Below are 11,969 nucleotides of genomic sequence, written 5' to 3'. Positions count from 1 at the left end.
AATGGGTGAAAATGATCTAATAGAGGTGGGAGGAGCTGCTGTGGTTTTTTTTTTTTTTAATCTTTTGCTCCTAGTTTTATAATCGTCCAGGAAAACTTATAAAATTCAAACAAAAATACTGGGGTGGGTCATTAACAATTTTTTAAATTTTGTTCTGTTTTGGTGTGTTTTGGGTGCAAATATAATCACTTTTTGGTTTGGGCCAACACGATGAACATTGAAAAGTTCTTTGGGCCCAGGCTACCAAAAGCAAAGCAGGCCTACGAGCCCATAAAATCTGATAAAATCAGAAGGAAATTTACTTTTATGCCTTCGTATATTCCATTTAATCATAGAGGGGGAAGACCCCAGCGGCCAATGAGCATTAAAATTTGAAATTACGTGCGCGAATACACGAGATAACAACGCGGAAGGAAAACAAAACCAGTTAATAGCCCACAAGCTACCTACCAGTCCTACACCGCTCTTACCCTTCAACGCCTTCCCAGTTAATAGCCCAGAATTTTCAAGAACAGGACAGTAGGCCCAGAGATGTCGTGCTGCTTGTCTTGCATTGCTGCTTCTACTTGCGGCCTGTGCGGCTCCGTGGCCGCTGGGATTTCCAGGAAATCAGCTAGACTTGCTTATTGTGGTCTCTTCGGCCTTTCCTTGATCGTTTCTTGGATCCTTAGAGAAGTCGGAGCTCCTCTGTTAAAGAAAATCCCATGTGAGTCCCATTCTTCACTGACCCTTTTCGTTTTTTTGAACTAATTTTAATTGGGTATGTGAGAAATGATCAGATTTTGCAGTTTTTAGTGTTGCAGAAGCGTGTTAATTTTTGAATTGCATCCAAGTCTGAATTTTAGGTTTCGTTTGTTTAGATTGGTCATGGGGTGCACTTAATTGCCCCTAAATGTAAAGAAATGTAAACTATATAATCGTCTTGATGTTTTGCGTTGTTTTAGATTAAGAATTGGGAAATTCAGTTGCATTTTTCTGATCATAAACTGGCAATGCCATAATTAGAAATCAACGCATTCGTTTCCTGATAATCTTAATGAGTATGACTGAGATTTAGTGGGAAGCTTGTTTCACTGCCCAAAGTATTGTTTGTGACTGTTGCGGATTTGATTTTTGATATCTTTTTGGTATTTACAGGGATAAGCTCTTCTCAGACTCACACCAAGGAGTGGTATCAAATAGAAGCAGTTCTTCGTGTGAGCTTGGGTAATTTCTTGTTTTTCGTCACATTTGCCCTTATAATGATTGGAGTGAAGGATCAAAATGACAGACGGGATTCGTGGCATCATGGTGGATGGATTGCCAAGATGGTGGTCTGGCTTTTGCTTGTCATTCTCATGTTTTTCCTTCCAGACATCGTCATTACAATCTATGGTTAGTTTGTTTCTCAATTGATTGAATTCAGTTTGAGTCTGATTCATTTCTTTAACTGGGTGCAATTGAGAATGATGTGATCCTGCCTTGTTGATGTGTGTGCTTCATATGTTCAAAGGAAAAGTAACCACTGGAGTTGTCTTCGCTGTTTTTGGCATTATGTGAAACAATAATTTGCACGCTGTAGCCCTAATAGCCCTAAAATTTCTCTGGAAAATGTATTCTTTGCACTAGGATAGTAACATGCTTCTTTGAATTTTTTTGGAAATAAGAATGTTCTTTTTTTCAGCCCTTATTTAATAATTAATGCTTTGAATGCTAACGGTTCTCACTCCAGCTAAAATTTCCATCATGCATTTCCTTGGCATATGATAACTAATATGTGTGTTTGAAAATATATAGAAATTTGGATGCTTTTTGTGATTCCTGGCTTTTGTGCTGTTTACTAGGAAATGAATTATTCATTATTTTGAGACAGAGTTGATTAATTTCAATTAAAGTAAGGGAAAACTGCTTTCATGGCCTCATTTTTACTACAAGAAATAAAGTCTATCCATCTGACTACTGAGAAAATAAGTAGATAGTTGAATATAACAACAAATTCTTTTATTGGTTGGATTTTAAAACTTCAGGGCTTGGCTTGTGGTATAAGATGAATATGCTGATCTTAGATACGACGCAAGGGGCCAACACTTCCACGTTATTGGGCCAGTCATGAATCTGATTCTAATGGATGGTTATCTCCCCACCATTTCTCATCTTTAATTGTAAAATTTATATTGTTCCCTGTGCTTGCAGGTGTCCTTTCAAAATTTGGGGCTGGCTTATTTTTACTCGTCCAAGTGCTTATCTTACTAGACTTTACTCACTCATGGAATGATGCATGGGTGGAGAAAGATGAACAAAAATGGTTGGTTTAAGTACTCATATATCATTTTCCCATTCACATGTTTAATTTGAGTCTAACTCTATAAATGTGTATATTCCAGGTATATTGCCTTGCTTGTTGTATCAATTGTATGCTACCTTGCAGCATTTACGATCTCAGGCATTATGTTCATTTGGTTCAACCCCTCTGGCGAAGACTGTGGCCTTAATATCTTCTTTATTGTCATGACCATGGTTCTTGCATTTTCATTTGCAGTTATTGCATTACACCCTCAGGTAAGGATAAGATGGTCAACTTCGTTCATTTGTATCACATGTTATGTAATATGTCCTGCATGCCCCATTTGTTATCGATCATTAGACTTATTCCTGTAGCTATGCAAATGGCATAGACTTTCAATCCCATGCCTTGCTGATGCTCTTGAAGGAACTAGCTGTGGTTAATAAGGTTAAAGTGATCACAGTATTGCAAATCTAAAAGAATTAATTTTTTCGTGAAAGAAGTCTGTGACAATGCTGACCTGAGGCAGATCATGCAAACCATTAGGACCTAGTCATAAAGCTCAAAGAATTAGGTGAAATGGATGAGATCTTGAAGTCCCTATAGATTTAGGGACATAAATCCACTGAAACATGCTGACCACATGGAGAGTTACAAATCATGCGCAGTACTAAAATGACTGTGAATTGCATCAAAATTTGGATTACATAACTGGAATAAAGCATAGCAAGGCAGCAAGTGTACCTACACTGTTTAAAAACTTTCTCGCATATATTTACTGAAGGGATAGAATTTCAATGGTCTGGGACTCACAATGCTTAGTTTTTTAGATGATTCATCATATTTGGTTGTACAATGTAATACTGCTGAAAAATTTAAATTGGTCAGTATAGTTTTTTTATGGTAGAGAGTGTCACGTTTATATTGAGAATTAACCTGCATGATGATTTTGGCCTGGAAATTTGAAACAGGTTAATGGCAGCCTCCTTCCTGCTTCTGTGATATCTGTTTATAGTGCTTATGTGCTCTACACAGCTCTTTCCAGTGAACCTCGTGGCTATGCTTGCAACGGTCTTCACCATTCCAAAGCAGTCTCTGTAAGTACCCTTCTTCTTGGGATGGCGACAACTGTTCTTTCAGTTTTGTACTCTGCACTTCGTGCTGGATCATCCACAACTTTTTTATCACCACCATCTTCACCGAGGGCAGGTACTCAAAACTAATTTTTGTAATCCTTTTTATTCAATGGAAGCAATAAAGATGAATTTGCAATTCATGAAAGCTACTCCTATGCTTCTTGTTTATTACATATTAAGTACTTCCAAACTTGAACTTTGTGGCACAGGCGCAGCTGAAAAGAAACCTCTTCTCGATGGCAAAGAGTTGGAAGAAGGGAAAGAAACCAAGGAAAAAGAAGCAAAGCCTGTTAGTTATTCCTATACTTTTTTCCACCTGATATTTGCCTTGGCTAGCATGTATTCAGCAATGCTTCTTTCGGGTTGGACCGACTCATCGGAGAGCTCCGATCTGATAGACGTTGGTTGGACGTCAGTTTGGGTCCGAATCTGCACAGAATGGGTTACTGCTGGACTATATGTTTGGTCCCTTGTGGCTCCTTTTCTTTTACCTGATCGTGAGTTCTAGGTTCCTCCCTCTCTTTGTTTCTGAGGTTCCCAGAACTGTCAATATCTTAATCATGTAATTATCTTATGAGCTTTCTAGATAGTCATTGTTGGGGGTCTGAAGTAAACTAAAGTTTGAGCTCGGCGATGTTATATCAATATGTGATAGAAATTTCGAGGTGTTTAAGGCATGTTTTGTAGCATACATGGAAGAAACATTGCAATAAAATCAGATGTACATCTTAAATTTCTTCTGTTGAAAGCTCTTTCTGCCTTGTAGAATTAAAGTTCTCTCTATCATGGCATCAATAGACTGATCGAAATTATGCCGACCAAATGAACCTGGCCCTTCAAATTTATTTAATTTTTTATTGTGTTTAATATAGAATTAAAAATTCTGATTGAATGGATCAAGTCTTTTTCTTACATTAATTTTTGGTGGAAAATCAGTTTGGTTGGACATGAATTTGTCTGATGTATCCAATTTTTTCTTTGTTTTTTATATGAAATATGTATTAAATATTTTAAGTGGTTAGGGAATGAAATTACCAACTACTATTATACAATTCGTGGGTCTCAAAACTAAAACTCTGATACCATATTATTTAATTTCACCACCAAACTACAATCTACCACAAACTGAACAAATTGGCTGCCAACTGAGAGTAGGTCAAGAGAATCCTATGTTTAAAAATAAAAACTAAAAACACTTGGAGGTATGCTATGGTCAATTGTTTATGCACTTGTGCATAATTTTGCGAATAATTTCTAACCGTTAATGCATGTGAAGTTCATAGTAATTGTGAGATTTCGTCACATGCACACGTGAAAAACTAAGGGTAGCGAAAATCAAGAAACCCTAGCAAACAAATAGAAATCTGGACTCTCAATATGATTCATACATGGACCACCCAACTCTCTCTCTTTATATTCTGATTCCTTTTCTTGACTTTCTCAGCTAAAGTTATGGACCATATAGACATGGGGCAGAACAATGAGGCTACCCTTTTTCTTTTCTTTTGTTGGTAAAACTTTCAAACAAATCGTTGGTCCATTTGTTTGTTCTTGTTAGGCTGATGACAACAAGAGCATTGCTCTATCATGTACAACGTTAACGTTTTATACTTTGCTTGTGGTTATAAATCCTCAAACAAAAAGCCAAATTTGGTTCTCACAGTAATTCGTTTTGATTAGTCTCATACTCTTAGTCCATCATCAGTTCTTGTCGGCATTGAAAACTAAAACATTAGTCAATGAGGTTAGGCAACAAAAACAGCTTTATAGGTTGAAATAAGTAAAATGTCTAGACACAAGGGTGAGTCTTACCGAAACCAAACCTCTATTTTCTTCTGTTTTTGTTTATTTTCTCAAACGAGTTATTAATTTTTCCTGAGTTAAAGTCATTAACCAAATTAATTAGCTTTGATCTATTGTCAAGAAAATAGATGCAATTCGTTCAAATCTCGAGCTTTAACACACGTGATTCTTATTCGAATATCAAAATACTATGTTACGTCAAGCGAACTGAAGAATCATTCGTGTAATTTAGATTAGATATTAAACCGCTAAACCCTTACTAAACAAGATTTTCAATTAAGTATTCCTTATTAAACTAATTACTTATAGGAAATTTATAAATACATTATGAAAAGGAAAAAGGAATATACTTTTTACATAGTTAACGCAACAAGGTTTGGAGGTTCTTCGTATACTCGCTCCAAAAGGCGCGTGCACGGAGGAGCCCTCCGTCACCAGCAACCTTCTTCTCCCCCACTCCCCTCCCCCCATCATTTCCCCAAAGGCCGAAATTCATACATACACACACAACACAATGCCTCATTTTAATTCTAAATAAATAAATAAATAATAATTCAGTAAATAAATAAATAAATATGAAAACAAAAATAGAGAAACCCCCGTTCTGCGTTTCTCTAACATGCGCCATATGCTATTCGCCACCATCACCACCACCATGCCCTCCTCAGCCGCCGCCACGTCATCGTCCTCCCCAACCCCCAAACCCAAATCCTCAAACCCTAACCCTAACGGAAACCCTAATTGCACCCTCCTCTGCAAGCACTCGCCTTCTGCAACCCTCGACCTCCTAATCCTCATCCTTGTCCTCTTCTCCGGGACCTTCCTCATCACCTCCTACTTCTCCTACATCTTCAATTCCCTCTCTCTCCTCCTCTCCCACTCTAGCATTCACCTCCACCACATTCCGGTCCCTTATGTCGTCGGCTTCGTCGCTTTTTTTGCCGTCGCGCTGTTCATAGTCGAATTTTGCTGTGGCACTAGATCGAGAAAGTGCGACAGGCCTGGGTGCAAGGGTTTGAAAAAAGCCATGGAATTCGATTTGCAATTGCAGACCGAGGAGTGTGTGAAGACCGGGTCAAAAGATATCGATAAGCTGCCGTGGAAGGGCGGGAGCGAGGGCAATCCCGATTACGAGTGTCTCCGGTCTGAACTGAGGAAGATGGCGCCCCCCAATGGCCGCGCCGTTCTGCTGTTTCGGGCGCGATGCGGGTGCCCCGTGGCCAAGCTCGAAGGTTGGGGTCCCAAGCGAGGACGCCGGCATAAGAAGTGAGTTTTCAGATTTTCATGGAAATGTTAATTTTTGTTGCTATATCATGTGTTTTCTTGATTTATATTGTTCTTTCATGCTCTTTGTCATGCATGCATTTGTTTGCTTCTTCGATTATATGGATTTGAATTGGATTGAGTACATGTTTTGTTTGTATTGATCTGGGTAGGTTTCAATTTGGAGTGGAAAAGTGTTTATATATGCAACTTAATGGATGCTATGAATTGAACATTTGAACTATAAAGGGGTTGCTTAATTTTTTGGAAATTCGTATAAAATGTTTACAGGGTATTGCCAGGTGTCTTGAATTCCAAAGGGCTGTAGAGGTAGAGATTAGATAGATATCCATGCATAAACCTTGATCTCATTATTCGGAGCTGGTCGCAGACTCTATGCTCTGGTTACCTGTTTATAGTCATCTGCAGAACTTTAACATGTAGGTCTGATTCCAACTTCAAGTTTGATATCTCTCATATAATATCTTCAAGAAGTTATGTGATCCATATGGAATGATGCTTCATTGATGGCAGCAAGTCCATATTGTAGAAGGTAGAACACATGGTTTTTTTGAAGCAGGACTCTTTCTGTGTTGGCAGATTTTGCTTTTAGTTTGACCTTTTCGTCATTTGTCCACCACTGAAACAATAAACTGCAGATAATGTGTCTTTTCATTTTGTATCTCTGGCTAGATTTGTTTTGTAGCTAAGGCATATTGGAGCTGGAATTTCCAAACAATCTAGGCTAGAATAATGATTTGTTTGCTCAATGGAGCCTGAATTATCTAGGAGTTCAATAGTGTATGCTGCATATATGAGTTCAGTTGGACATATATCTTTGGTAGTGCACTGTTAGATTTATGCTTGTGTTTAGATTTATCTGTGTAAATAGCATGCACATGTGATTATTAAACAGGAGAGTACTCCCTAGTAGAGATAAGCAATCTGGGCTAGTACTGTACCAGTATGGTACCGACATGACATGTTTCAAACAAGTTTGGTACAATATGGCATCACCCATCTAATGGTTTGTATTATGATCTATGCCAAACACGACCCTGATGAGGCCCTAAAAGAAGTGAAAGGGCATGATTAAGGCACCATGCAACTATGACACGAACATGATTAAAGCACTGCTTGAGCATGACATGATTTAGTCGTCCCAAGCACCAAAGGAAGCACAAATGGGCCAGATTCCCTTCTACTCCATAAGTATTAGGGACAGAATTGGGGCGGTAGTATTTGAGCTCAATAAGGTAGGGGTCTATCTCTAAGTCCATAACACAGACATCAACCTCAGTGGTGCAGAAGGTAGATTATCTTACGATTGGTGTGGGAAGCTTTTAATCAGAATTTGAAGAAGCATTTGTATGATCTTGGTAGACAAACTGGAGCAGAACATGGTTCTATATGATTTTTCTCCACAAAATTAGTATATACACAAACCTGAGTCCTTGGTATAAACTAATAGGATTAGGATGATGATATGATGATTAAGTTTTCCTTTTCAAAAATGATATGGTGATTAAGTTCATGTATTTGTCTTGATGTTTGTTGGGTACTTCATTTTATTGTTGTAGCATGATGGACCATCCCAGTTTAAAGTACCCAGCCATTGCAGGTTCTAGATCTATCTGACCAGCCACTAGTATTGTGTAAGAAGGTAACCCCTCATAAGAGGCCTTCACCAATGTATTTGCTGTTCAGGGAAGAGAGTAGTTTGGTCCGTTTTCTAGAACCTTACCTACAATGCAGCTGTCAAATGAGAGCAGGAGAGGTAGTGCAGGCAATAGTGAGAAACCAGCAATATAGTTTAGCAAGAACCCGTAGGCTCCTAGGGTTCAATTTTCTTTGTCCTTATTCAGGAAGGGTCCAGTTTAAGGGTGTCCTTTGGGCTGCACTTCTGGTTCAATTCAGTTCTAAATCCTAGAAAGATTTTGACAATTAGCTTGATGACTGTGTGCTAATTTCGTTTTTAGTTTTGTCATTGGTTAGTTCATTGTGATTCTTGATTAAATTTCAGTTATTTGCAGCTTGTTTCACTTTATGATTAGAAGATGGTGCCCTAAGCCACCCCCTCCCTCAGTAGGTATCAAATGTGTTTGTTGGGTTGTTGAACTATTATTTACTTTGCAGGCGAACTTATTGCTTTGGTAGGCTGGTATTGTTTGTGTCTTAACTTTTGTATGACCCAACCCTGAAAGTGTTACAGCCGATTTACTTGGAATTGCAACCGTGCAAGCTATCTATGGCTGCATCTGCGTTGTTTAAGGTTGAGGACCCTTATAATCTAAACTCTCTCTGGTCTTGCAGGGCTCTTGCCAGTATGGTTCCTAATGGAGGAGACAATCGCTGATTGTTCGGGATGCATTCGCCACCAGAGCTCCCTTTACATGTTCTATCATTTACCCGTTAGATTATAGATGTTCTTTTTTTTTTTTTTTTTCTTTTTTTGTCTGTACTTCACCCTCAATCGAAACAATTCTTTTTCATTGATCATATATTCTGGTGGCGCACACGCATATGTCTGAAACAAACTTGTCTAGAGAAGCATCATTTCGAGCGATTTCTCACATTTGGAAGGATATAACAAATTTAATGAGAATAAATATATGAAATGTCAATTGGATATTTATTTGACGTTAAATCTATCATCCTCTCTACCATGCTTGCCGAGCTAAATGGTTTTGAACTTTTGTATAATAATTTACCTTTTAAATCAAGATGAGGTGTACACATGGGCATAGCTAATGAGTTGGTTAGTGAGTTGGTTAGAGTGAATGTGCTTCTCACTCTACAACCGAGTTCGAATCCCCTTTTCCCCTAGTTTGGATTAGATTAAAATAAAATATTGTTTATATAAAAAGAAATAATAATAATAAAGAATTGAGATGACTTAGTCTATGGTTTTTGCCAGTTAGATAGGGCATTGAGTTTGCCCTCTTAAACCTAAGTTCGAATTCCCTTTTTCATAAGTTAAATTAATTTATAGTTGTTTAGATTATCACTTGTATCAAAAGAAAAAATAAAGTTTCTAAACCCTTTCCATTTGTATTTGGGAGCTGATGTTATTGGCACTCTCTACAAAGTTTCCTTTGATGTTTGCTTAATCAAAATTCACACTTAAATTCATAAATTCATTTATCAAAAAAGAAAAAATATATATTATAAATTCAAGGACGTTTGCCAAAAAAGCTTACGAAAACCTTCTTTCTCCTACAGTTCAAATCAAACCCCACTCAAAGCGTCTTATGGTCTCATCCCATGCTCGTATATCTGAGACCCAAGTGGTTCCCGGGCTTTCCAAACCTCTCTCGTTTAGGTCTCAAATGGGTCTCCACCGCCACCCAAAACCCAGAAGACCATCTGCGTTTGTTCTTCAAATGCAGAATGAACCAAACCCACACCGACTACGAGCTCGCATTGGTTTCGGTTTTGAAGTCCTGCTCATCCCTCGTGGCCGTCTTCCAAGGCCGACAAATCCATTCTATTGTTCTGAAATCTGGGCTCCACTCGAACACTTTCATCAACAACAGTTTGATTAACATGTATGCCAAATGCGGCTTCATCGCCGATGCTGAGTCGCTGTTCGGTTCTTGTTCTGAGTTGGACCCGGTGTCTTGCAATATTATGGTTGCTGGGTATGTGAAATCTGGTCACTTGGACAATGCGCGCCGGCTGTTTGAGATAATGCCCAGGAAAGGTTGTGTCTCGTACACTACCATGATAATGGGCCTTGTCCAAAATGAGTGTTGGACTGAAGCCATTAAGGTTTTTAAGGACATGAGGTCTGCGGGTGTGATCCCAAATGAGGTGACAATGGCGACTGTAATCTCAACTTGCTCCCATTTGGGTGGGATTAGGAATTGTCGAATGCTTCATGCTTTGGTAGTTAAGTTGCAGCTTGAGGGGTTTGTTCTTGTTTCTACGAATTTGTTACACATGTATTGCGGCTGTTCAAGTGTTTGGGAAGGAAGAAGTTTGTTTAATGAGATGTCTGAAAGGAATATAGTTTCATGGAATGTCATGTTAAATGGGTATGCAAAAGCTGGGCTTGTTGATTTGGCCAGAGAGTTGTTTGACAAGATTCATACAAAAGATGTGGTTTCATGGGGTACAATGATTGATGGGTATGTGCAAGTAGACTGGCTAAGCGAAGCTATGGTGATGTATCGAGCAATGCTGCGTACCGGATTGGGACCAAATGATGTTATGCTTGTAGATTTGATTTTGGCATGTGGGCGGTCCGAGGCAATACATGAAGGTGAACAATTTCATGAGAGAATTGTAAAGGAAGGTTTTGACTGCTATGACTTTATACAGGCAACAATCATCAATTTCTATGCAGCTTGTGGCCGCATGAGCCTTGCTCATCTTCAGTTTGAAAAGGGCATCATGCAGCATGTTGCGTCTTGGAATGCACTCATTGCAGGATATATAAGAAACAGAATGATTGACCAGGCAAGGCTTTTGTTTAATGAGATGCCTGAAAGAGATGTGTTTTCATGGAGTTCCATGATTTCTGGTTATGCACAGAGTGAACAACCTGAATTGGCTCTGGAACTCTTTCAGAGAATGGTCGCTAGTGGGATCCAACCAAATGAAATTACGATGGTGAGTGTTTTCTCTGCAATTGCTACATTAGGCACATTGAAAGAGGGAAGATGGGCCCATGAATACATACTTGAGAACTCCATTCCTCTTAATGACAATTTAAATGCAGCACTCGTCGATATGTATGCCAAATGTGGGAGTATCCATACAGCCTTAGAGGTGTTTTACCAAATCCGAGACAAAGCCTCTACTGTCTCACCATGGAATGCCATTATATGTGGGTTGGCCATGCACGGACATGCAACATTGTCTCTCGAAATATTTTCGGACTTGCAATGGCGTAATGTCAAACTCAATTCAATCACATTCATCGGAGTCCTAAGTGCATGTTGCCATGCTGGCTTTGTGGAGGCTGGGGAGAGGTATTTTAAAAGCATGAAGAACGTTTACAACATAGAACCAAATATCAAGCATTATGGTTGTTTGGTGGATCTCCTGGGCCGAGCTGGGCGAGTAGAAGATGCTGAGAAAATGATACGGAGCATGCCAATGAAGGCCGATATAGTGATATGGGGCACATTATTGGCGGCATGTAGAACACATGGGAATTTGGAAATAGGAGAAATTGCCGCAGAGAATTTGGCAAGGTTGGATTCATCTCATGGGCCAGGTAGAGTTCTCCTATCCAACATATACGCAGATGCAGGGAAGTGGGAGGAAGCCTTTTCAGTACGGCGAGCAATGCAGAGCCTAAGACTGAAGAGATCACCGGGGCATAGTGATGTTGTATGATGAGGGTGCTGGGGTTCTAAAACGCTCAAAAGTTTTGGTCAGTTTGAAGTTGAGGATTGCCGTACAATTGTTATGAAGGCTTTCATTTTTTACCATAAAGAAGTGAAGTAATTTGAGATTTCAAATGTATCACTGCAATTGGCAAGCTGAATTTTTTA

At 39.0% G+C, this 11,969-nt stretch overlaps 3 protein-coding genes across 3 annotated transcripts; all 3 read left to right on the top strand.

Annotated features, from left to right (window-relative positions):
• The first annotated feature begins 341 nt into the window (after positions 1-341).
• Positions 342-4,147, top strand: LOC117615758 (probable serine incorporator). The gene is made up of 6 exons (XM_034344901.1): positions 342-706; positions 1,138-1,374; positions 2,173-2,284; positions 2,364-2,538; positions 3,235-3,472; positions 3,609-4,147. Exons 1-6 carry the CDS (start codon positions 532-534, stop codon positions 3,905-3,907), a joined length of 1,236 nt encoding a protein of 411 aa, XP_034200792.1. The 5' UTR covers positions 342-531; the 3' UTR covers positions 3,908-4,147.
• A 1,423-nt stretch (positions 4,148-5,570) lies between these two features.
• Positions 5,571-9,100, top strand: LOC117616518 (uncharacterized protein At5g19025-like). The gene is made up of 2 exons (XM_034345857.1): positions 5,571-6,468; positions 8,779-9,100. The coding sequence occupies exons 1-2, from the start codon at positions 5,822-5,824 to the stop codon at positions 8,819-8,821; spliced, it is 690 nt and encodes a 229-aa protein (XP_034201748.1). The 5' UTR covers positions 5,571-5,821; the 3' UTR covers positions 8,822-9,100.
• Positions 9,101-9,601: 501 nt separating this feature from the next.
• Positions 9,602-11,841, top strand: LOC117616517 (pentatricopeptide repeat-containing protein At5g19020, mitochondrial). The gene has a single exon (XM_034345856.1). The coding sequence runs from the start codon at positions 9,730-9,732 to the stop codon at positions 11,809-11,811; it is 2,082 nt and encodes a 693-aa protein (XP_034201747.1). The 5' UTR covers positions 9,602-9,729; the 3' UTR covers positions 11,812-11,841.
• The last annotated feature ends 128 nt before the right edge of the window (positions 11,842-11,969 follow it).

The sequence above is a fragment of the Prunus dulcis genome, chromosome 1 (genome assembly GCF_902201215.1).
Source record: "Prunus dulcis chromosome 1, ALMONDv2, whole genome shotgun sequence".
Classification (NCBI taxonomy): domain Eukaryota; kingdom Viridiplantae; phylum Streptophyta; class Magnoliopsida; order Rosales; family Rosaceae; genus Prunus; species Prunus dulcis.
Note: the sequence above shows the minus strand (reverse complement) of the source record. Positions and strands in the feature narration are given on the sequence as shown.

Excerpts from the sequence above, each read along its gene's own strand:
- LOC117616518 (XM_034345857.1), top strand. The coding sequence starts at position 5,822 with ATGCGCCATATGCTATTCGCCACCATCACCACCACCATGCCCTCCTCA. Across the intron at positions 6,469-8,778 it reads CGAGGACGCCGGCATAAGAA|GGCTCTTGCCAGTATGGTTC; the intron begins GTGAGTTTTCAG and ends CTGGTCTTGCAG.
- LOC117616517 (XM_034345856.1), top strand. The coding sequence starts at position 9,730 with ATGCTCGTATATCTGAGACCCAAGTGGTTCCCGGGCTTTCCAAACCTC.
- LOC117615758 (XM_034344901.1), top strand. The coding sequence starts at position 532 with ATGTCGTGCTGCTTGTCTTGCATTGCTGCTTCTACTTGCGGCCTGTGC. Across the intron at positions 2,285-2,363 it reads GAGAAAGATGAACAAAAATG|GTATATTGCCTTGCTTGTTG; the intron begins GTTGGTTTAAGT and ends TGTATATTCCAG. Across the intron at positions 3,473-3,608 it reads ACCATCTTCACCGAGGGCAG|GCGCAGCTGAAAAGAAACCT; the intron begins GTACTCAAAACT and ends TTTGTGGCACAG.